Consider the following 25,686-nt stretch of genomic DNA (forward strand, 5'->3'; position numbering starts at 1 on the left):
GGATTTGTTAGACTTTCTACTTTTGAGTATGTTTGGAAGGTTTCACAATAATATTTTCCCAAAAAATTATGGGCACACCTTTATTACAGAAAAACTCTTTTAACTGTGCACAGGTTTAAGAGGTTTAAGAGGGAGTTCAGCAGCTGTGTTTGTAAAATGAAATTGGAATTGACTTCAATGTTTGTCAATAAAACAATAAAAGAAGAGATAAATAGAGGTAATGTGATGAGGTTGTCTGTCAGCAGCCTTTCCCAGTTCCTCCTGTTTAATAAAATTCTGATTATATTTATCCCTCGTGGGAATGTTTTGTGGATGCATCATGATAAAGCCAAAGCATGCATTGGAATCTCTTTTTGCCAGTAATTGCCTAGTGGTGGGCAGGCAACCAATTTGACGGATGAGATCTTAGGGGACATTTTGGTGAGAGGCTTCTAGGAAAGATTCACCATACTTCTTTGATTCTAAGACACAATATTTCTATCATCTCTAAAATTGGCAGGCTTGTCACAACTGATAGTGTCTCACAATCACTGTCTGACAGATGGCTGTTGTGTTATGTTTGTCATTCCCTGTGTATGCATGAACTTGATCTGAAAACCTACCATTTGTGACATCTTCTGGTAAGATCTAGAAAGTGTCAGAATTAAAACCTGCAGAATGGGCCTTCTTGAGACAACACAGTGTGAGGAGGTGCTGTAGTGCCAGTGGTCCTGAAGTCTCAAATGATACAGGCATTAAGTATCTCACTGATGAGAAATCTGCAGGTAAGCTCTTCCATTGCTGAATCAGTGACTCAACAATGCCAGGATGCAGTTTGACATTCCTGGGATTCTTTCTGTCTTCTCCAGCGGGCCCAAGATAATTGCCACAGCTCTGAGCATCATGCTCTCGCCTCGCTGTTTTCAAAACAGGAAGGGGGAGAAGGGGGTAAAGATGATGGCTGTGTGACAATGTGGACAGGCCTTGAGAGTATTATGCTAAGTGAAATACTCATATGTCAGACAGAGAAAGACAAATACTGTCTGATCTCTTATACGTGGAATCTTAGGGGGAAAAAAGAGCTTATAGATACAGGGAACATATTGGTGGTTGCCAGAAGCAGGGGTGGGGGTGAGGAGCACAATGGGAGCAGGTGCTCAAAAAGCACAAACTTCCAGTTATAAAATAAATAAGTCATGGGGATGTAATACAGAGCATGGTGACTAGTAATACTCTACTGCATATTTGAAAGTTGCTGAGAAAGTAAATCATAAAAGTTCTCATCACAAGAAAAAAATTATGTGGAACTATGTATGGTGATAGACATTGTGGTGATCATTGTGCAATAAATACAAGTATTGAATCCTTACGTTGTACACCTGAAACTGATATAATGTTGTATGTCAATTGTACCTCAACAAAAAAAATTAGACAAATTAAGAGAAAAAAAGAATGGCCTAAGGAGACGTGACGCATTCAATCTAATGAGGTATCCCATTCCCGGAACAGAAAAGGAACATTGTTCAGAAAATGGAGAAGTCCCTCCCGTAATAGTAATAGCACGGATCAAGGTGGTTTCTTGGATGTGACGGAGGTACCACAGTAATTTAATAACTAAGATGTTCATAACAGGGCAGACTAGGTGGGGAGCATACAGGAATTATGCATCATCTTTGCAACCCTGCAAATCTAAAACTATTCTAAAATGAAACGTTTTGTTTTTAAGCGGGAACCCCAACAGTGCTTTCTCACAGAGTTGTGAGAAATCAATGAGAGACTAAAGCCAAGTGCAAGGTTCAATGCTTAGCACATAAATGTCGGGTGTGGTTATTGTGCTTTTATGTAAAATGAGGGACAGCTGCTTGGACACTTAAGTATTTCAGTCCGGATAAGCAAAAGGCAGTGGCACGCAGGCCCCTCCCACCCTACCCCGCACATGCCCAGAGGCGCAAGCGCGCGCGCACGCGCACCTGCCGCAGTGGGTGGGGTCGGGAGGACGCCAGCGTGGGGCGGAGCCAGCCACAGTTCCCACGCCGGCCGCGGCCCCCGGAAGTAGTGTGTACCGTGACTCGGCGGGGCGGAGACTGTAGAAGGCGGGATGCAGGGGCGAAAGCTCGGTGGAGACGGTGCTGCAGTTGCTAGACGACGTGAACCAGCCTTCGTCACTTCCTCAGCCCTCGGTCTGCGCACTCCGCTGGCCGGAACCCCGGGGCCTGCAGCAGGGGTGGGCAGAGTCGTCCTCAGCGGTCCGGGATAGCAGCCGGCGGGCAGCTGGAGGCGAGGCCACGCCACCTGCGGGGAAGAGCGCGAGCCGAGGCGGGAGGATGGCTGCAGACAAGCCTTCAGGTGAGGCGCCCGCGCCCCTCTCGCTGAGCCGGCGGGACGCGCGGAGGCGGCGGGGCCCGGAGTGAGGACGAGGGCTTGAGGACCCGAGGGCGACTGTGACTCGGGCGTGCATGTCTCTCCCCTCTCGGGTCCCTCGGCCGTGGCTACGGCCCGATAGTTGTTTTACCCACGTGCAGCTGGAAGCCGCTGCGGACCGCCTTGGCCCAGTGTCCCAGAATATCGCTGGCCGAAACAGCTTGCATTTATTTGGCCGCCTCGCCGACTGTTTCGATTTCCCAATGGGGACGGCAAAGCAAGGGAAGTTCACCCTGGAGCAGGCACCCAGCTGCTCGGGCTAAGACTGCCCCGGGCTGTTTTGGCCTCATCACCCTGCCTCTGGTCGGGTACATGCTATGTAATTAGCTCTGTGCAAGCCACGTATTTACGTGGACGTGGAGTCATGGTGTGTCGCCCTGGTCCGTGCTCTCTGACCTCTTGCGTTTAGAACCTGTTTTCCCCCAGTTCCTCAGGCCTAGCTAATTTAATCTCGTTGATTTTTGTTTATGGATTCCTGCCCTATTCCTAGAATCTTTTGCATTAAGGAATATATAATTATTTCCAGCCTACCTCTGGGTCGGTGTGGTGTATGTTTCCTAAAAGAAGTTAATGTTCTCTGTGGCATCCACAGAGTTGGAAGTGGTCCACACTTAGACTTTACAGTGAAATTACTAAAAAAAAAAAAAAAAGGGGAAAAAAACTCAGTGTGCTGTAAGTTGTCCTAGGTCCGGATCTTGGTAACGGACAGATAAACTTGATTTGATATTTTATTTTATTTTTATTTATTTTTGTTTTTTGTTTTTTTTTTGATTTGATATTTTAGTGAGTCCATCCTAATACAAGTACAGATGAATAAAATCGGTAGAGGATGTCTTCGGTCATCAGCTGAAAAGAAAAAAACAACAGAAAAAAGGTTTAGAAAGTTGAGGCTAATGGAGTGTGTTATAGAAGTTTAGACAGGCCGCTCAGGGAAAGCCTGTGGTGAGATGATATGTGAGCAGACGGCTGAATGAAAGGAGGAGTAAACCATAGGGAATGGCTGGGTAGGGAAAACGTTTCAGGGAATAAGCATGACCTGCCCAAGGCTGGACCAGGGGAACCAACGTCGTCATTCTTAATTTAGGACAGTGTCTCACTCTCTTCACCAGGTTTGCCATCCCCTACCTACTTGCCTATACCATTGCACTTGCCTGGAATGACCTTTTTAGGCCTAACGCCCATCTAATTTTCAAGTCGTACCCCAGTCATAAAGCACTCTTCTACTTGTTCATTCATTCATTCGCCAAGATTAAGTGCCATGTGTTGCCTTACATGTTGAAGAAATGAATATGACATACTCTCCGCCTTTGAGGACCTACTGTTCAGTCTGCCAGAGACACACCTCTAATGACACTCCCGTTCGGTACAAGCTATGTAATATATATAGGAGAAGAATAAAGTCCACAGTGACTTGCGGGCTGTTTCTTTGGTTGGTTTAAGTTTATAGGCCATATTGTAGGAAACTTCCTATCTTGATAATAAGGTTGAATCTGTGTTAAGTGGGTGAGTGTTTAGTATGGCTCTCTGCTCCTCTCCATCCCCATTTCAGTTGTACTAGGTCTGGCCTTTATCTCTCGTTGTGATCGATTTCACATAAAGCAGCCTCTTGACTGATGTTTGTCTCTTCTTATCCAATCCATTCTTCTCACTGCTGCCTTTTCATTTTATTTCTAAAACACTAATTGGGTCATACTATTACCCTACCTATAAACTTTCTAAGACCTTACCATCTTTTGTGCATCAAAACCTCACTCCTTAATGTCATTTGTGAGGCTCTTCACAATCTGTTTCCAGCTGAAGTTTTTTATCAACACATCAAGCTCTTCACGCCACAAATGACTCTCTTGGAAAGCATTGTGTTCGTTTGAGCTTCTGGGTAGTAATGCCCTTTTTCCTCTTCTCTGTCTGGTGAACACTCTCCTCATTCAAAATCTAGTTTATATGCTCCTTCGTCTCTGAGCTCCTGAGCCCAGGGCCCTTTTCATAGAGGATCTTATGTACTTGTTTTTCATTAGGTGAAAAAAAGAAGCCCATGAAAGAGTTTAGGAAGGTAAGTGACATGATCACGCTGGCTATGGTAGAGGGTGAGTTTAGGTGAAACAAGACTGGAAACCCAGACACTAGCTAAGACCAGCTAATGTTGTCATGTTTATATATTCAGTAAATATTCACCAATGGCCTGCTCTGCCAGGCACTACAAAGTCTCTGTTGTAATGGAGCTTATAATGTGGTATGAAGGACAGGTATACATGTAAACAAAATAAGAAATAATTATGATTTCAAGTTGTGATAAATACTGTGAAGAAAAGAAAAATGAAGAAAAGGAGGCTGAGAGCAAGGACTCTATTTTGAATAGATTGGTTAGAGAAGGAAGAGCTCTCTTAGAGGGGACATTTGAACAGAGACCCTAAAGATAAAGAGCCAGCCATGTGGGGGAAGAATGTTCCAGATAGGGGGAGCAAGAAATGGGGAATGTTTGAAAACAGCGAGAAAACCCCTTGAGGAAGAGATTTTTGTGTTAGTTATGCTCTCTCTCCAGCGCCTAGAACAATGGCTGGCTTATAGGAGGCACTCACTACGTATTTATAGCTAAGTCAGCAAAGGAAGCATGGCAAGAGATGAAGTCAGAGATGTGGCAGGGGACAGTTTATGTCAGGCTTTGTAGGTCATGGAAGAAGTTCAAATTTATTCTAACTAATGAGAAGCCACTGGGAGATTTCAGCAAGGGCATGATGTGATCTGATTTAGATTTTAACTGAGCCAGGTGACAACTGATCAGTTAGGGGATGGAGTTTGAAATCAGGCAGTGTAGGTTCATTCTAGCTTGGTATTTGTGAGACCTTGGGCACATTTTAGGAAACTTTTTAAAGTCTCGGCTTTCTGATGTGTAGAAAGAGAATGATATTACCTACCTCACAGGATTGGTAAAGAGTTAAATGAGATCATCTCAGGCCCTGGTTTTTAAAAATGATGACTAATATTACTTTAGGGTAGTTAATGGTAGGATGGAGAGCAAAGGCAGACGTGAGAAATGTTTAGGGAGTAAAACTGGTAGAATTTGTCATTGATTGGATGCAGTAGGTGAGCAGAACCTTTTCTTGGAAAAGGTTCTTAGTTGAGCCTCAGTTACTTCATTTGTAAAATAGGGGTCCTAATAGTTTTCTAATTCCCAATAGCCTTCTAATTTATTTACTTCACAGGGTTGTAGCTTGTGAGGATCAACTGAGGTAGGTAGGGTGTGTGTTTCAGCCCTCATACTCTGGAAAGCAGAACCCAATTAAGGTGCTAACTTTTTATTTGGAAGGAGCCAGCCCAGGGTAGTGAAGGGAGGGAGAGAAGGAAATCGGCAGAGGGAGCGCAATACATTCCATCCCTGGCTACTGTTTCACCTTGAGCCAGGAAGACACACAGCGGGTCACTTACATGTGGGATTTTTCTGGAAGGTTTTCGAAGAGAAACTACACTTCAGAGTAGTCCACATAAGAGAGACAGAAGGGATGATTTGTCCAGCTTCCTCCTGTTTTCTGTTTCCAGGTGGTCCAGACTCCAGGTGGGAACTAAGTTACTTGTGCATCTAGGTTGTGTGGCTTCTCAGTGACTGTCAGCCAGCGGTTTTCACATCCTGAATTGTATTTCTACCAAGTCATAAAGCGAGGGGTGTCCCAGGGTGGATGGGGTGCCAACCAGAGACAAAAATTGAAGGGGCAGTGGAAGGTTCACAAGGTTTGTGTCCCTATATACTAATAACATATAAAAGTGGTATGAGACCAATATCATTTTTGACTAAGGGAATACCAGCAATGTTTTAGAATGATTTATTTGACTTTACTTTTGGTAGTTATTTGAAAGGAGAAAGTGGCTGGAGTTAGAAAACAAAATCTTACATTTGAATTTATCTGAGAATTTGCACTATGAAGATGGCAGTAATAGGCTCCATAGGAAAAGGTTGACGCTGTGCATGAGGGAAAGACAGGACCAGGTGAATGAGACATTCAGGCGAAGAGGACTTCAAAAGGTCTTTGAAACTGAGCCAGACTGACTGTAAAACTGGTAGGAGGAACAAACAAATGGAACAACTTGAAGCCAAGGCTATTTTTTATTTTATCTAAAGCACTAAAAAACTTTATTATTGTTAAGCGTATATGGTAAAAAGTATGAAGTCCTCTATGTCCCCACTTTCCATGTAACCCATACTGAGTTTGTGTGTTCTTCCAGACTTTTTCTATGCCTACCCAAGCTCACATTGACTTAAGTATATATATACATATGCAGATGAGGAAATAAACTATACAGTACTGTCCTACCATTGTTTTCAATGTCCAATAAGGAATCTGTGCATTTTTTGGTTAGTGTCAATTTTATATTTTAAAAAACATCCTTGATAGAATCACACAATTTTATAATTATTATCTTTTCCAGGTCCTTGAAAAATGTTGTAAAGATTCAGTAGTATAGGTTGGTGGTTCCTGTTTTTTAAATTGAGGTATGATTGACATTGTATTAGTTTCAGATGTACAACATGATGATTTGATATTTGTATATATTGCAAAATTTGTATATGTTGCAAAATGATCAGTAAGTCTAGTTTAGTTACCATCAATCACCCTACATATACATAATTACAAAAATCTGTGCTCATTTGATATTTTTTCAACTTTTTATCACCAATGATTTCAAACATCCAAAGAATTGAAGCAATAAAATGAATATCTGTATAACCACCACCTAGTTCAACAATTGTTACATTTTGTTATTACCTCTATCTCTACCTACAGAACCATTTCTAAATAAGGTGTAGACATCATGACACTTCATCTTTAAATATTTCATCATATATTTCTTAAAAATAAGGACATTCACCTGCATAACCATGATACCATTATCATACTTCAGAAAGTTAATATTTGAATATATCAGATTTTCCCAGTTGAACCAAAAAATGATACTTAAAGCTTTAAAGAATCAGTGCCTTTCAAATTAAGATCCAATTAAGGTTCATCTATTTTATTTTAGGATGGCTCTTTTTTTTTTTTTTTTTTTACGTATAGAAGAAAATTTATTGATATACATGCTTATAATCTACAGATATTGAAAAGATAGGGGATATTCATGCAAATAATTGAATATTTAGATGAAATGGACAAATTCTTTGAAAAACACGAATAAATTAATGCAAGATGATATAGAAAACACAGGAAGACCTTTATTAAAGTCGTTGAATTTATAAACAACAAAAACAAAAAGAGCAAAAATAAAACCTTCTTACCAAGAAAATTTGATGCCCAAATGCCTTCACTAGTGAATTCTTCCAAACTTTCAAGTAATAGCAATCTTACTCAAAAATGTGTTTTAGAAAGTATGGCTCTTAATTCTTTTTTTTTTTTCTTCCTTTTTTTTAATGAACGACAGTGACTTTTTTGAAGAGACTTAAGTCACTTGCCTTGTAGAACATCCTACATTCTGAATTTGTCTGTTTCTTCCTGGTATCCTTGAATTGTTTATCTCCTGTATTTTTTGTAAACTGAAAGTTGTTTCTACAGGCTTTGTTAGATTTAGGTTTAACATATTTGCAAGATACTTTGTAGGTAATTCTGTATACTTTTTATAAAGTACATATTGTCAGTTCACTATTACTGATGCTAAATTTGATCACTTAAGACGGTAACAGGAACATCTTTTTCCATTTGCAATTAGAAGTAATCATGTGATATGGATAAATATCAAATTATTATGTTACACCCCTGAAGCTAATATAATGTTATACGTCAATTATATTTCTGTTTTTTTATAAAACAAGTAATCTATGGTGTAATAATTTGGTTATTATGTAAACATTTACTATTGATGATCTTAACCTTAATCACGTAACATTAAGTGTTGCAAAAATGTGTTTTTCCTAATTCTGTTACTGTGTCTACATTTATTAGCTGGTATTTTGTAAAGAATAGCTCTCTCTACTGGGTGAATTGTATTTCTTCCCAGAAAGGCATGTTAAATGCTAAAAATTTAATTCATCCTTTTTACCAGTTTTCAGATTAGGGAATTGATGTAGTGATATTTGATATTTTAAGTGTTTTTCATGTTTAAAAATTTATAGAGTAATATTTTTGTCTTATGATTCCAATTTAAAGTGTATAATTGATTTATAATAGAAGTTGAAACCTTAATATATTTATATTATTGGGCACTGACATTATGGAGTACCTGAGTTACTATTTTCATAAGTTTAATTTTTTAGATTTATAAGTTTTCAGAAAAATTTGTCTTTTTAAGTCAAACAATTATACTTCATATTGAATGTATTAAAATTATTTGAAGTAGTTAAAATTTATGTTTGAAAGTGTTTAACTTTGTAAATGAGATCAAACATTCATCACAGCCCTTTAAAATGAAAATTCCAAATAGAATAAGATGTCTAAATTGAATGAAAAAGTTTGAGGAAAATCTAGGCTTTTTGAGTTTGTAACGTTAATCAAGTATTTGAAAACCAAAGTTAATCTTTTTTCTGTACATAAAATCTACTCTGAGATGTGAAAATAAAAATACTCATTGGTAGCGATCTGCTTGGTCTGTCTTCCCCAAAGCATGCGGATGTTCTTGATGCTCGATATGTTGATCCTTTATTTCTGTCGTGCTCTACAGGGCGTTCAAGTCTGTAGTACTGCTGATCACATGTTATTTCTCTGAGTTGTGTAGAACTCAGCCATTATATGTAGCGTTTTGATAAGTCAGGTGTACTTGTTCCAAGTGATAGAAAACCGCAAGTGAGGTGTGTTAGCCTTAGCTATATGGTCACTTTGGTGAACCTGAATTATTTTTCTTTGAAATAGCATCCTTACTTAAAATTTTCCTTCACGAAGGCGTCGACACAATTTTGTGAGTGTAGCAGTAAATTTCCTTAGGCCTTAGCAGTCCTTTTTTCCTTTGGAAAAAAATTTCTTGAACATCATTGAAGCTGTATTTTGAAAAGTGCAGCTTATATGGAAGCCCCCCTCCTCCAATCAGGTTTGAATTATTAATATTCTGTAATGGAATGTGTCTGTGCTTTCAGTTAACTGACTTTTTTCAGTTTGGGGAAAGCAGTATGTTTCTTCTCTCCTTCGTTCAAACCTAAAGGCAATTGTTTGGTTAGAAATGAAGACTGTTGCCTTAAAGAGCATTAAGGTTTGTGCGCCAAAGAGCTCTGTACGCCTAGAAAGTCAGCCATGTCCAATCGGCCAGGGTAGAAGGAAAGTCAAGCTTATGGATGAACGGTCATACACTCTTTCCATTGGCAATGGAGAATACTTTTGGACAAATAAAGACACATTGTGGAATTACGTGCAGACTCTCTCTGGTAAGAAGTAAGCAGTTACGAAAAAAATGAATGTTTTAAAAACATTTTAAAAACGGATCATAGAGAAAGAATACCCATTCTTTGAAGAAACTTGAAAAGTGGAAAAAGATAACAAGGAAAATAAAAATAGTAATCCCATTGAAGTTTGGGGTTTTGTTTGTTTTTATCTTGATGTAAAAGAGTGTAGGTACAATAAGGGTTGGTTAACATGTAAAGGCTATCATTATTGGACTCAGTTCTCTGAAATGTCTGTAGAAATGGGATTTTCAGAGTCTCTTGTCAACCTTAGAGCCTAGCTTATTTATTTATTTATTTATTTATTTATTTATTTATTTATTTATTTATTTATCTTAAAGCCAATTTCCCTCCTTTTCTGCAATTTTAGGAGACTTTTACAGTTCCTAGAGGATAGTATAGCAGTGATCATTTGAGCCAGTCTGCTTTGGGTGGAAAGTAGATAGAAGCTTAAACTCTTCAACGCTAAATTGTTGCGTTTCCCTCTGCCCTATGTTTATGCTTCACTCTTTAACAGTTGGGCCCAGAAGTCCCATTAAAGAATGTCAGGGTGTATTTTAGAAGATGCGATGGGGATAGCTTGATGGCAAACTAATAATTTTTGTCATTTGGTTTAAATCTACCTTTCTTTTAAGGGAAGATAGATTCTTAAAATACTTCATGTTTCCTAAAAAAAGTTGAAGTACTTGTGTTTATTATTAAAATTTTATGATGCGTATACATGGAGCTGAGGGTTCTGTTTCACTCTAAACTCATACTTTGCTGTCGAGGGGCCTGAAATCCTCTGTCCCATTTTTACACATTTTAGAGTAATTGGTCACTAGCTGCTGTTACTGTGCAGCTGAAATTTCTGCAAAACAGATATACTGTGTAAACAGTAGTCTTGCAGTCAAGGTCATTGTTATTTTATTGGCTTTCTAAAGAAAAAGCTGTTTGAATACTGTCCTTTTAAACTGGTAACCTTTCTCCATTAAACTACGTATTAGTTCCTCCTCCTCCCTATCAGGACTCAGTTCTTATTTATATGTATGCCAACGTGGGAATGAAATACTAATTTATCTGCTAACTCTTAAGTATCAGAAGTAGCACTTCTAATAAACCCAAGTACCCAAATCCCTTTTTGTGGGGCAGATCTTAGATCAGTTCACTTAAACCCAAGTTGGGTTCTTAGTGTGAGTGGTGATGCGCAGGAGTGTATGATCTAGGGGTTCCACAGTGATCTAAGGAGCTGTCCCATAGTTGGTCACCCTAAATCTAATTGCGTTGTTAATTTGTATGTTTAAAGTGCAGAAATAAGTATATTGAAAAAAATAATAATAACTGCAAGAATCCTCCGTTGTTTTGGCAAAAGGAAATGGGGAAGGGAGCTAATATTTAGCATCTCCAAGCAAATAGTTAGGTGGCCAACGGCAGACTGGACTGAAGATGTGGCTGATTCTAAGACTTGTGCTGTTTTCATTGTGGCATGTTGCCTTCTTCAGAGAGGGGGAACTTGGGCATCTTTACTTACTGCTGACACGTGCCAGGCCAGGGTTTCTCTGCTGAGGACTGGTTCCTTGAAGGCTCCTGGAATGTAGATTTCTAGGCCCATGTCGTTAAGTGTATATACAGTTAAAGGAATTCTCACACACCCGGAAGCCCCCCTTATGCATCTTGCTAGGCTCCTGAAGGTAACCATTCATCGGAGTTCTAAAACCTATTAGTTTTAGGTAGGCATTTAAAAATACAACTTTAAAAAAGTAATGTATGCTCAGTGTAAAAATGTAAACATTAAGAGGAGTATGAAGGAAAGTAAAATCTCTCCCTCCATCCTACTCCCTAGAGATAACCACTAAGAATTTGATGCCTGTCCTTCCAAACTTGATTCTGTACGTATTCAGAAATACATATCTATGTATCTATTTTTTAAAACATGGAGTTCAGTTGTGTAAAGCTGTTTGCAATCTGTTTCTTTTTTATGACAAGATGTCGATCTTTTTTTCATATCTAAGCATGTTTACTCAACTAGAACAATTCAGTGTATCATTGTATTCCTATACTATGATTCAGTTAACAGTTTTATTAACTGAAGGATATTTAAGTTATTTCTAGACATTCACCATTACAAATAGTGCTTCAGTGAGCATCTCTGTGTACTTGTACACGTGTGTTTGTAGGATGAATGCCTAGAAGTGGGATTGATTGGTCAGAGGCTGTGTATGTAGCCAGTTGCTTCCTAGGAGGTTGTACCAGTTTACACTCATACCCAACAGGTGTCATAATGGAGTAGTGTTAGACTCGTTCAGCTCATATTTTTACATTTATGTTGGGGTCTGTTTTTAAATTTAAAAAAAAAAAGAATCTAATTCTTAAAGTAGTAAATTGTGGGGCAGGAATCATTAATCTTAGAATGTATATGGACACTTACTCATCTTAAGGAGGCTTTTGTGTTAATCTGGGCTTTTGGATTTCTAAGTTTATGAACACATTCTTTGCTTGGAAATTATCTCTGTGTTCTTATCAATATTGTTTTCTCGTTATTAAATGTTACTATGTTCCAACTGGGTTATAAACTTTTAGAAGGCATTGTACATGTACATATAATCTTGTGTCTCCAGGTCCTGCTTTTGGTATATTGCTGGGTACACAGGTCTAATAGTTTTAAAAGAGTACAACATTCTCAGCCTGAATGTCCTGATGGACAGAGCTGTAATCCTTACGTAAGTAATGGTGGGTTTTCATTGTACTACTTGTATTTGACCAGGGCTAAGGGAAACAGTTCTTTGTCAAATTTTCAGAGAGTGGCTTCTTTCTTACTTCTAATACTAATTAACTGTTGTAGTTGAGAGAGTTCTAACTGGCAATTTCATTAAGAAGACAAGAAAACTAGGAACACATTCACTGCAAAACTTATTTCTAAAGAACTGTGGAACTTGTATATTTGCAGATCAGGGAGCAGAGAAGCAGGAAGGGACAGGTCAGTCCTCTGGGATCACTGACCAAGAGAAGGAATTGTCCACCAATGCTTTCCAGGCTTTCACGGTAAGAGATGGGGTCTCTTAATTAATCTGTTCCATTTTTAGGATCTGTCAAGTGTGAATCATTTCACAGTGCATTTTTAAATTTATAATTTTTGTTCTGTACTAATTCAAGAGTGCAAGTCAGAGAATAGGTTTAGTTTTAAAATAAAAACGTTTTAGAGTTTTAAATACGGTGAAAGGAATGGGAGTAATTTGAGCCATTCCCAAGTTTTTAAGTTTTCATAAATATATTTTAACTCTTGGTGTTGTTTTTAAGTTATTTAAATTTAGATTTGTAAGTATGAGGGTCAATATTTTCCTTTCACTACTCTCTTCAGTTCTTTTTCTTGACTGCTTTAAAATAGAACGCCCAGAGTTTGTCAAAACTTTAACTTTACTGATATTAAACGATATGAAAAAAAACCTTATTTGATTATCAGGTTACATACATGTAAGCAAAGAACTTGATACTTGGGTATTCGGAGTATATTCACGAGAAATTAAGATTTGGAGTAATTAATCACATTACCTGTCTTTGCTAGCCTTGGCTATTATACCCTGCTAGCCATTTTACCGGGATATACTGATATACATATATGATTACAACATACATACATATAGTTTATATTTATGTATATGTCTTATAGTTATGATGCCCATGTATCAGTGTTAGAGTTTGATTCTTAGGAAATAAATATCCACAATTTCTTTTCTAGTTTTATTAAGATATGATTGACATATCACAATTTCTTAATTGATATAAATATTGCTTCATGTAGTGACTTTAGTGTCTTTGGGGGAATTTTGTTTGTCTTTTTTTTTTTTTGAGGAATGTTAGGGAAGAGTGTTTTTCCAGGGCCCAACAGCTCCAAGCCAAGTCGTTGTCCTTCAATCTAGTTGTGGAGGGCGCAGCTCAGCTCCAAGTCCAGTCGCCATTTTCAGTCTTTAGTGGCAGGGGGTGCAGCCCACCATCCCATGCGGGAATTGAACCAGCAATCTTGTTGTTGAGAGCTTGCGCTCTGACCAACTGAGCCATCCGGCCGCCCTCTATTTGTCTTTTTTAAGAGTTTTAAAATAAAGATAGGTGGGAAGAAAAAATTTGAGATCTTGCTTTCCTGGCAATTGTCATTAGTTTTGGCTCAAATAAACTCTTATAAAATTTTTTAAAAAATAAATAAAGATGAGTGAAGTATATTTGGATTGTGTAGTTCTTAAAGCTGGTGTGTAGTTTTATGTATGTGTGTTTTTATTTTTGTTTTAGGCTGGAAATTATGATGCCTGTCTGCAACACCTTGCTTGCCTACAAGATATAAACAAAGATGATTATAAAATAATTTTGAATACAGCAGTAGCTGAGTTTTTTAAAAGTAACCAAACAACAACAGATAGTTTGAGACAAACACTCAACCAGCTGAAGAATCAGGTAATACACAAATGAATTTAGCAATAATTGTGGTGCTCTCTATAAATTGTTAGACAAAAAATAGTTAAAGAAAATTAATGTGACTTCTTGTCTAATAGCATAATTTCTAATATATCTGAAACATCTGCTGGTATTTTATTTATATAAAAATTTTTTCAGGAAATGAAAGTTATATTGTATGATTTTATTTTCTGTTGGGTTTTTAACTTGAACAGAATAGATTAATATACCAAACTTGAATAAGCTTTGGAGTTTTAAGAAAGAATTAAAGTACAAATAATATGAAGAAGCGTAGCTCCTGACATTGATTTATAACTGCAAAGACCTGGTTATTAATAATGTCCGATAGCTTTAGCATTTCGGATCAGGAGATGAGTAATTAAATAGAAGGTATTCTGACTTATATTTGGTTTAGGACTTGCCTCTTTTCATTGGTCTGATCATAATGGCAACATTTCTCGAATCACAGGGTAGACCATTGATACTCAGGAAGGCTAATGACGACGACGGCGACGATGATGATGATAGGATCAGCTAGCAGACATTCAGAGCTTACTATGTAACACGGCCCTGCTAAGAACCTTGCATATAACATCTCACTCTTCCCAGGAACACCATGAAGTACCTACTATCATTTTTCTCATTTTACAGATGGGAAAGCATAGGTACAGATAGTTTGTATAAATTTTCCAAAGACAAAGCTTTTACGTCATCAGAGCTATGTGAACCCAGTTCTGTTTGACGAGGGCTTGTGCTTTTAATTACTGTTTCGTGCTGTAGAAGGTCTTGAGACCTTTTTGAGCCCCTTTCCGGTATTCATGAGTACCATTCTACTGTAGATACATATCTAAACTATGATGTAGTTAGAAATAAGTGACCCCTTCAGGCTCTTCATAAGTCTTTGTAGGAATAAAGTAATTTTTCAACCCTATTAAAATTCTTCAATGAAAATGAGAATAATAGCCAACATTTGTTCAATGCTTACTTGATTCCAAATTCCACATTAAGTGCTTTTTGTGCCTTATCTCATGTAAGCCTCACGTTCAACCATTGAGATAAGTACTTGTTATCTCAGTTTTGAAACGGGCGGGTTTAGGGAACCTAATAGTTTTAATTTATACAGCCAAGAATGGGGGGAGGAGGAATTCTTGGCTGTATGAAACAGACCTTCTGACTCTTGAGCCTGTTCTTGTAACTACCTCAGTCTTAGTAAACTTATACGTCATCATATTTCATCATTACACTAGTATTATTAGCCGTGACTTTATCTGGAGCTCCAGAATCAAAGGAAAGATGATGATGTACGTCATATACATGCCCTGTGACCTCCTAGACAGTTTCTTCCAGGGAACATTCATTTGATTTTTGAGCACAAATTCATTCTTAAAACTTTTTTTTTTTTTTTTTAAGAATAAGAGGCTCCTACAAACTTAAGCCAAGAAAACTGCTTTTTGAAATTTTTTCACCAGCCTTTATTCTTAATAAGGTTGGTTTACTTACGTTCACCCCCAGTGCCTTCCAGCTCTCGAGTTTCCTAGAAGTGTTTGTACTTGCGTCTCCTGGCTTTCTCTAAATCATACTTCCATTCAGTCACATGCCCTGGGCAGTGACACATCTTTTCAACCTATTCCACTTTCATTAATGTTTTATCTCATTTACTGAGTCAGTTTTGTTCTGGCTGGAGTAATTACTAGATTATTTTGGTGACTCATAAAATGTGGTAAAGTTATTCATGTCATAAGTTCAACCATTGCTGAATCCAAAACTCCTTAATTTATCCAAAACCCTTCTTGCTGGCTAAGAATTAACCCTTCTTTAGCTCATTTTTCTCTTTATTACATAACTATGAAAAAGTTATTCTTTGAAAATTGAGTTTTCTCTACTTAAAGAGACTATTTTTAATCACTTGAAGATAGTGACTTGGTAAGTGAAGGAACCCCCAAACTCATTGAGATGCACCTGCTGTTGGTTAGCGAGGACCAATTGTTAACTTTGAACCCCACTGTCAAGCTCTCCACATGGGTGATTGAAATCTTCAGAAGTCAGAATACAAATCACTATGTTTCGGGAACCTTCCGGTTCCTTGCCATTAGCCAAACCAAGGTTGTTAAGTCAATCCCTGTGTATCAAAGTTCTGCTTAATTTAGGGAAATGTCAGTCTTAGAATTAATTACTTAACATTGCTCAACAATATGTTGCAATCTTCATAATGGCAAAGAAAGATTCGTTTTAATACAGGTAGAATTCCAGTTTCATGTGTTACATGGAACTACAAAATGGTTGCAAAACTTGATTAAAGTTTGAATGCCAATTGCTGCCACTCGTTAGCCTGAAAGCACACAGTGGGGTAATATTTTTCTTTTGGTATCATATGTGCATGTTAGAGTTCTAGTAAAGCCATTAAAAGCCAGTTTTTATCACTGTGTGTGACAATGTGTATTTTTGTTGTTTATTACTCCAAAGAAACCTATTCTTTTTATTATGGGAAAAAAACCTGAACATAACAGGAAAATCAGAAAATATGGTTCCTAGCCATATGGCTTTGGGTAAGATAATTAGCTTTTCATGGTGGTTTCCTTATTTATAAAATAAGAATGATAATATTATCTATGTTCTCAAAGTGAGGATTAAATGCGGTGTTTTCTGTGAAAAAGCTTAATGTACCAGGCCTAGCACATAGTTAGGTAGTTAGCTATTGTCTGGTAATGTTTAAATTTTACTTTAGTTTTTACAAACTGCAGTAAGATTTATGTGTACATACTGCATAACATTCTCACAGGGAAGGTCATTTTGAGTTTTGCCCACTCCCCATGTAGCCTCTTGCAGTTCATAAGGCTACAAAGTGGGAATCCAACTCAGAAACCATGTTGACAGTTAAACACTGAAGATATCTTCACAGAGGCAAGGAGAAAATCACCTTGCTAGGTACTTAATAAAGTCCCATCAAATTGTTTCACTAAACAGAACTTTATTATGAATAGAATAATTTTTAGTGTGTGAGAGTAATTAAAATCTAGAGGTCCTGTTGAAAATGTGTAAAAATTCTTAGTAAGAAATGTTGGCCTATGGGGCGGGGGGGGGGGGTTGGGGGGGGACGGAACAAAGGGAGGGGAAGAAATGTTGGCCTGTGTTCCAGTTTATTGATACAGATTTCTTTCACTTTTGCTCTTTATTTTCTTAGTGCTGTTAGAGCATGATCCCTGTTGATTGTTTTATAGGTCCACTCAGCTGTTGAAGAAATGGATGGATTAGATGATGTTGAAAACAGCATGTTGTATTACAATCAGGCAGTCATTCTTTATCATCTCCGGCAGTATACAGAAGCCATATCAGTTGGCGAAAAGCTTTATCAGTTTATTGAACCTTTTGGTATGTTATCTGTCAAGTCAAAAATTTCCCTATCTTATACTTACAAAGGCCTTTGGTGTTTTACCTAGATAACCTAAATCAGAGAATTACATGTCAGTAAGAAAGAAAAAGAACTGTGTCAGATTTTCTTAATGGTTAGAAAGATAAAAATTGTATCATTTTTAGATGAATCCAGGTTTTCTCTTAGCACAGCCCACCCCAATTTTTGATAACTGTTAGATATGCCATTACTAATGAGAAAGACTTGCTGATTTTTTTTCATTGCTGTTTAAATACCTGATCCTTTCTTTCTTAAGTAATATATTAATAAAAGAGTGTTTTGAAATGTTAGGGGACAGCGTAGTATTTTGTCTACTGCCTAACTGAAATAGAGTAGATAGTACAGCACTGTGTTAGCTTTTTTGTTATCTTAACTAGTTTACAATTATCATCCACAAGTGTAGGAAGAAAGGTAAGGGCAAAAGGAAAAATGGGAGCAAGTAAAGCAAAGCTGGACTCAAGAAATGGTTGTTAGAGAGGGCTGTTGGTTTCCACCCAGCAGGCAGATTTCAGTTGTGAGTCACATATTTGTCTTTTTCTCCGTGGTTATTTTAAATTCAAAACACTAATGCAGGTTCCTGATTTATAAATACCTGATTGCTGATGTGGTAGAGTGTTATGGCTCCTCTGTGATGCTTTGGGAAGAGTTACAGGGCCCCCTTTTGCTAACAGCTGGTTGGACAGCTGCTCATTGCGGCTCCAGGGAGACATTTTAACGTGCTTCTCTTCTCTTCCCAACCATGAAGGCATGGTAGCTGGGCAGACTGGGCGGGAGAGACGTCTATGGTGAAGGGCTATGTAACGAGTGGCCGGTTCCTTTCTTCTGAAAAGCTAGAAGTCAGAATTATACTTCTAGGATGGCACAGATGTGTTTTCCTGTAAAGCTGGTTTTTAGAATTTCCGGAACAGTTCGTGAAATCCTGTTACTCCGTACTATGGTATAACAGCATCTAGCAGCCAACTAGTATTCAAACATGTTTTTCTTCTTTGAAAATTATTATTGTTAGTGTTTGTCTAACTTTTCTACTTGAGTTCTTTATATAACATGTATTTATTAAGTATATACTTAGTATGGGCCAGACACTGTTCGGGAATCTGAAGATAATGCTGTGAATAAAATAGAAAAGGTCTTTACCCTTATTAAGTTTATATTCTACTAGGACAGAGAGTGACACCATAAATATATTGTGAGGTAGTTAAATGCTCTGAAGAAATCTAAAATTGAGTAGGAGGACAAAGCCTTGCTGGGGGTGTTATTAGATAAGGTGATCAAGGAATGCCTGAGATAAGACAGTGTTTGAAAAGAGATGGATGGAAAGGTGAGGTGAGGCTTGCCACTCTTTAGAGGAAAAGCCTTCCAGCCAGAGGTAATAGTATGTGCAGAGGATCTGAGGTGATACTGACTGTGGCGTGTTAGAGGAATAGCAGGAGGGCCCTTGTGACTGGCGCTGGCTGGGGAGAATGGGAGGGAAGGAACTCAGAAGTAGCCAGGAGCCGAACAAGGAAAGCATTGTAACCTGGGTAAGGACTTTCAGTGGGTGGGAAGCCCGCGGAGATGTGACCTTTGCTCATTTAACTGCATTGATTTTAGTTTTAAATAGACTCCACTCTGGCTACTGTGTAAGAGCAAGAATGGAATCAGGAGGACTTGTTAGGAGGCTCTTCAGGGCTTTTGAAATTTTCTGTTCTTGATTATAGCAGCCTTCTTTTAGACCTTATTTTTCCTTTTATCCTCTCTTTTGAAAAGAAAAGAATTAGTGTTATGTCACAGCAGATTACCCTTCCTCTCTTGGTTGGGCTCTTCTTCCTTTGAAGTCGTTGTCTTTATAGTTTCCTCTTGGCTATTACAATTCTCTGATATACTCCAATCCACAACTTGCTTCTTCTGTCTCTGTAATCTGTTTGTTTCTTTTTCCCATTTCTGTGCCTAAAAAGGAAATCTATTTCCTAGAGTCAGACCTTTTTAGAGTTCAAAGGAACCTGAAGAGATCACCTGGTCCACCCCCCCTGCCTTCAGGCAGGTAAAGTATTCTCATTCTACAGGTCAGCCAGCTGAGGTCTAAAAATTAGTTTGATGATATGGAGAAGGCCACACACATCTAGTAAGTAGCTGAACAGTTACTGGATTTGAGGTTTCCTTCCAACTAAAGTAATACTCCTCATTTCTTGTGCCGGTGTTTGGTAGTTATTTTGCCACAAAGTTCGGTCGCTAGAATCCCTGAAATGAGAGACTGAGAATGATGCCTGATAGAATGGCATTGTTGACTTTGCAAGTTGCTTCCTTTCATTGCTGTAGATGATAAGCATTCATTTTAGTAGACTTAGGCTTTGCTCTTTAGAGTTTAGGCGGGTGGGGAGATGGTCTGAGCTGTTTGCTTCACTGTAAATTGTGACTTTTCCTCTTTTCTTTTTTCCCCCAGAAGAAAAATTCGCCCAAGCGGTGTGTTTTTTGCTTGTAGACTTGTATATATTAACCTACCAAGCTGAGAAAGCTTTGCATCTTCTTGCAGTCCTAGAAAAAATGATTTCACAGGGTAACAATAACAAAAATGGAAAGAATGAGGTGAGTGTCGTGCAGTGATCAGACTAAAATTTAAATAATGATTAACATTTGTAATTATTCAATATTTTAACAGATTTCTTGAAATGTAATTCACTATACAGCATGGTGACTATAGTAATAATAACACTGTATTGCATATTTGAAACTTGGCTTAGAGAGTAGATCTTCAAAGTCTTCATCACATACACAAAAAATTTTGTAACCTCAATTTTTTTTCCTCCCCGTCTTCCGCATTCCCCTTCTGCCCCCCACTCAGGTTCAAGCCATTGTTTCTTACTCTAGTTGTCCAGGACAGGCTCCCTGGCCCATGCTGGTATTATGAGCCTTGTGCTCCCCCGGCTGAGGCAGTATCCGGTAACACCCCCCCCACCCTCAGCAGCTAATGGCAGCCAGCGAGAGCTGCCGTCCATTCATGCTGGCCATCGGCCGCTCATGGTAGCACACAGTAGCCCACAGCAGCCCATGGCTACTCACACTGGCTGCTGGCAGCACACAGCAGCCCACGGCAGCACAAGCAGCTCACGCCAACCTCTGGCTTTTCTCGGCAGCCCAGCTCTAGGGAGAGCCGTTGTTCACAATCTTAGCTGTAGAGGGCGCAGCTCACTGGCCCATGTGGGAATCAAACTGGTGACCTCAGCGTTAGGAGCACAGCGCTCCAACCACCTGAGCCACCAGGCCGGCCCTATAACCTCAATTTTTAAAAAATTGTTTTAATAAATAAAAATCAAAAGAATTATGCCTACTCTCAGGAGGTTCCACAAGGTAGGTAGAGAAAAACAGATGGATTAAAGTTTTGATTAATGACAAGAAAGAAAGAGAAGGAAGGGAGGAAGGGAAGGAAGAAGGAAAGTAGGTGGGAAAGAGCGGTATTTAATTCAGATACACAAAATTTACTGTTGTACCATTTACCTAGTGTACAGTTCAGTGGTTTTTACTATACTTACTGAGTTGTACAACCATCACCATGATCTATATTCCAGAACATTTTTATCACCCCACAAAATCCTATATTCCTTAGCAGTCATTCTCTTTTCCTCCTTCCTTCAGCCCCTGGCAATCACTAATCTACTTTTTATCTCTGTGGATTTGCCTACTGTAGGCATTTCATATGTTATGGAATCATACATTATGTGGCCTTTTGTGATTAGCCTCTTTCACTTAGCATAATATTTTCAGAGTTTACCATGTTTTAGCATATGTACTTCATTCCTTTTTATGGCTGAATAATATTCCATTATACGGGTATGCCACATTTTTTTATTCATCAGTAGATGGTCATTGGGGTTGTTTTGCATTTTTGGCTGTTATAAATAATGCTGCTATGAACATTTTATGTTCAAATTTCTGTGGGGGCATATATTTTCAATTCTCTTGGGTATATATATATATATAAGAGTAGAATTGCTGGATCATATGGTAACTACATTTATCCTTAGGAGAAACTACCAGACTATTTTACAAAGTACCTGCACTGTTTTGCATTTCTACCAGCAACTTGATGAGGATTCCAGTTTCTCCACATTCTTGCCAACCCTTGTTGTTATTATTTTTTATTGTAACCATCCTGATGGGTGTGAAGTGAGATCTTGTAATAGTTTTGATTTTCCTAATGACTAAAGATGTTTGTTAGCATCTTTTCATATGTGATATACCAGTTTTACAGAATGTAAAGATTAGAAGTAAGACAATAAAATTTTGTAATCTGGATAAACAGGGTAGCTTTCACTAGGGAAAATTTTATCCTTAAAGTTCTTTAAAAAGAGTGCATGTTTATGACGACTGAGCTTCACCATGCTCTGATAAGAGACTTGGTACACACTGAGAATATATTTTAGTTATGTTTTCATTTTGCTTGTGCTTCTGGTTCCCGTGCGATGGTCCTTCTTTCTTCCTGTTCCTGCCCTTTTGTGAAAAAAGGAGTATTTGTGTAAAATAGATGCCCAATACCTTTCTATCTGTGTAAGTTCTTGAGATTTAAAAATAAACATCTAGCATTGCTTGTTTTCAATTTAACAAGTATGTATATATAAGAGTTCAGTTAAATAATCTTAGCATTATTTGTAAACTCTGTAGTAAAATATTTCACTTTTATATTCAGTACTTGAGTACTTGGTGAAATACAATTCAGTCAATAGGTGAGGTGCTTGTGTGTTCTGCTAGGTACTAAGGTGACCAAAAATGTAAACATTGCAGTTCTTGCTTTTCAAGGAACTCGGGCCTCTGGAAGGAGGAGTAAGCAAATCTGTTCAGGGACTCGGAGGAAGGAGGTTAGGGAATGTCAGAGAAGTTTGGATGTTTGCTTTGGGCCTTCAAAGATGTCATAGTTCAACAAATCAGAAAAGAAAGGATGGAGCAGGGTAACTGTCCTGGCGGAAGAAACAGCACAGAAGGGTAGGTGGTGTGCTGCAGGAATTCTGGTCATCTGAACTGAGCGATGCAGTGGACACCAGCAGGAGAGGAAATTGGCGACCCAATCTTTGATTAAGATGATAATACAATATCAGTGTCATATTGTGAAGGGTTTTGAACGCTTTACTTGGAATTTAGAGTATAATGTTGGCAGTGTTTATACCAGAGAAAGTTTTTAAGAAGAGAAAGTTTTTAAGAAGAGGCATGACCTCTTCCGGGTTTTAGAAAAAGAATCTGAGTTTTGTCCAAGTAATAACATCCATGCTTTTTATATCTAGTCTATCGTTATGCTCAACGGCAAGCTTCTCGTCAGTAGTTGCCTGTCAGCCACTCCACACTATTAAACCAGAGTCTGGGAGGGGGACCTGTGATTCTGAATTTTGAAAATGCTCTCTAGGAGATTCAGATTAGCTCACTTGGAGACCAGTGATTTAAATTATGGTAACAAAGACTTAATTTTGGTTAACTTTGTTTCACCACCCTACAGACTGGTAATAACACCAACAAAGACGGATCTAATCATAAAGCTGAGAGTGGAGCTCTAATAGAAGCTGCGAAATCAAAGATACATCAGGTAGTGTAAATTTTACGGTTATATATCACATGTGTTTACTTGTAGTTTGAATGCTGAAGAATGTGACAGATCACTGAAAGCAGTAACTCACTTAAGGCATGTATATTTATTTGACTTGAAGTGTTGTAGTTTAAAGTACATTTAATCGTAAATATATTTTGATTAAGATGATAATGCAATATCACTTATTTACTGTATAGAAGATTGAGAGAAATGGCATGGTGTTGTATTTGGGTGATAAAATAAGTTTGTTGGATTTTAAAATTCATTGTTATTAGGTTGGTGCAGTTTTTGCAATTATTTTTAATGCTTTAAACCGCGATTACTTTTACACCAACCTAATAATTTGCCATGTGCAGATAAGAATTGATAGGATTTTTGCTTGGAACTTAAGTATAAATTTTATTGCACCATGTTTTTAGTTTTTTAGAGTGTATTCCAAGAGTACAGTCAAAATAGACTGAAGTAATTTTAAATTTGTTTTTGCAAATAATTGATATAACTATGTTGTAAATAGATTGGGTTTAATTTCCTTAACTAGAAAGTAAAACTACTTCAGTCTGTGTAAATCCACCATAGTTCTTACATACTAGCATTTTCCCCCCAACAGTATAAAGTAAGAGCTTATATCCAAATGAAGTCTCTGAAAGCATGCAAAAGGGAGATCAAGTCAGTCATGAACACAGCTGGAAATGTAAGTTTCTTAACTTTTTTTTTCTCAATTCATGGCTTTAATGTCCTAAAACTTTCTTATTTGGACAATATGTATTTGAATTTTAAATAATTTCTCTTAGTCTACTATAGTGTATATATACTACCAGGCATAAACCTTGATAGTGAGTTGTGAAATGGTGTTCATATTATGTCCTACAATGTAATGTAATGTGTTTCTCACTTAAAATTGTAACAAGCATTTCCCCTTGGCATGTAGACTTCAAAACCACCATTTTAAATAGCTACTTAGTATTCTGTGAGTAGTTTATCACAATTCACTTAAAACATTCACTGTTACTAGACACTTTAGGGTTTTTTTGGATTATACTCAAAACATTTATTAAAGATTAACAGTCAAGTGTAACCCAAACCTGCCCTTCCAAATGATCTTTGGCTTGACAATAGCTTCAGTTTGTTTCGTGCTAGAGTATTTGAGGTATAATTACTCCTTCCTTCCACTGCCTTCACCCAACCCTCCACTGAGAGAGAATTTTTAAGATGGTAGTGGGAAGAGAGAATTGTGAACAGTCTTGATGCTTTTAGGAAAACTATTAATTAAAAGTGTGAAATCATGAGGAGATATGGTTTGTAGTAGGAACAATTCAGGAAAGTTGACCCTACAAATCTCAGGCAGGTTCCAGTTCAGCCACTGGGTCAGTATTCAAGTGATATTTTTAGAACAATTGAAGCCTCGACCTGAGGAGGAAACTTGAGGCTAAGAGGGAAAGAAAGGCTTAAGTAGCCAGACAGTCATTATCAAACTTCTTTGAGATTTAAAAAAAAAAAAAAATCACTGCTTTAGAGGATCTCATAGTCAAGGGAAGAAACAAAAAGGAAAATAAATCATTGTAATGAAAAGTAATAATCGTACCTGAATCAGAAAGTACTGCCACCTGGAATAAACTTTGAAAGCCCTTATTTCCTCAGTGACCAGGAAGCAGAGTAAAGTAGAAACGATTTAGAAGGAAAACCTGTAACTAAGCTAAAAATAAATGAGACAAGGATTCCAGATGTCCTCTTGGATGATGTTTAGTCCCCAGATCTCTGCATGATCTGCCACCATGAGGATTCTTAGGACAAACGAAAGGTGGTCTGCAATCCAAAAGGTGATCTTTGTAACAAGCTTAGCTCTCAAAAATAAGGCACTCTTTAAAAATTTTGCGTTCACTCTTTTTTTTCTGACTTGGAAAAGTATTTGATGAATTGTATCTCTTTGTGTTCTAATGAAGGTGCATTTGTATCCTAAAAATAAGAATCTCTCTAATACCCATTAAAATGAATGTCCTAGTTTGTGTTGTTAATACAGTTTCCAGTTAGTAGTGTAATAGATACGGTTGATAAAATGCTGCAGACTGTATTCTTCTAACATATATGTTGAATGTGTTTTTTGAGGTAGACCTTTAATTTAATTTATAAGGTGCAGTCTGACAGGTTCCATTGTTTTAGGTTGTGAGAACAATGAAAAATTCAGAGACTAATTTTTGTGACCATGACTTAACTGCTTCCTTTGTGCTCTTGAACTCAGGCCAGCACGACAGTATGATTATGATCTCACTAGACATCTAAAAACAAATTGAAAGTAATTTATATTTTCTTTACAGTCTGCACCCTCTCTGTTTCTTAAAAGCAATTTTGAGTACTTAAGAGGCAATTATCGAAAAGCTGTGAAGCTACTTAATAGTTCAAACATTGCTGAACACCCAGGATTCATGAAAACAGGTAAAAGAAAATTGTGACATTTTAGTGTTTTCTTCCTGGCTCTTCTACCCTTTGTGGTTTGGTTTTATACCCATTCTACTCTTCAAAACGATCTTTGCTAATTTTTTAAATGAAAATGTTTTACTC

The 25,686-nt window shown here is 37.7% G+C and overlaps 1 protein-coding gene across 2 annotated transcripts in view; it reads left to right on the forward strand.

Moving 5' to 3' along the window:
- Positions 1-2,045: 2,045 nt before the first annotated feature.
- Positions 2,046-25,686, forward strand: part of CNOT10 (CCR4-NOT transcription complex subunit 10) — a 56,368-nt gene continuing 32,727 nt past the window's right edge. For both annotated transcript variants that reach the window (XM_081072108.1, XM_081072109.1), the window contains exons 1-8: positions 2,046-2,325; positions 12,678-12,772; positions 14,012-14,173; positions 17,392-17,542; positions 20,002-20,144; positions 23,041-23,127; positions 23,738-23,821; positions 25,443-25,560. In XM_081072108.1, the coding sequence (XP_080928234.1) occupies positions 2,304-2,325; positions 12,678-12,772; positions 14,012-14,173; positions 17,392-17,542; positions 20,002-20,144; positions 23,041-23,127; positions 23,738-23,821; positions 25,443-25,560 (862 nt within the window). In that variant the 5' untranslated portion in view covers positions 2,046-2,303. The remainder of the gene's footprint in view (positions 2,326-12,677; positions 12,773-14,011; positions 14,174-17,391; positions 17,543-20,001; positions 20,145-23,040; positions 23,128-23,737; positions 23,822-25,442; positions 25,561-25,686) is intronic.

This window comes from Rhinolophus hipposideros (genome assembly GCF_964194185.1).
Source record: "Rhinolophus hipposideros genome assembly, chromosome: 14".
Lineage (NCBI taxonomy): Eukaryota > Metazoa > Chordata > Mammalia > Chiroptera > Rhinolophidae > Rhinolophus > Rhinolophus hipposideros.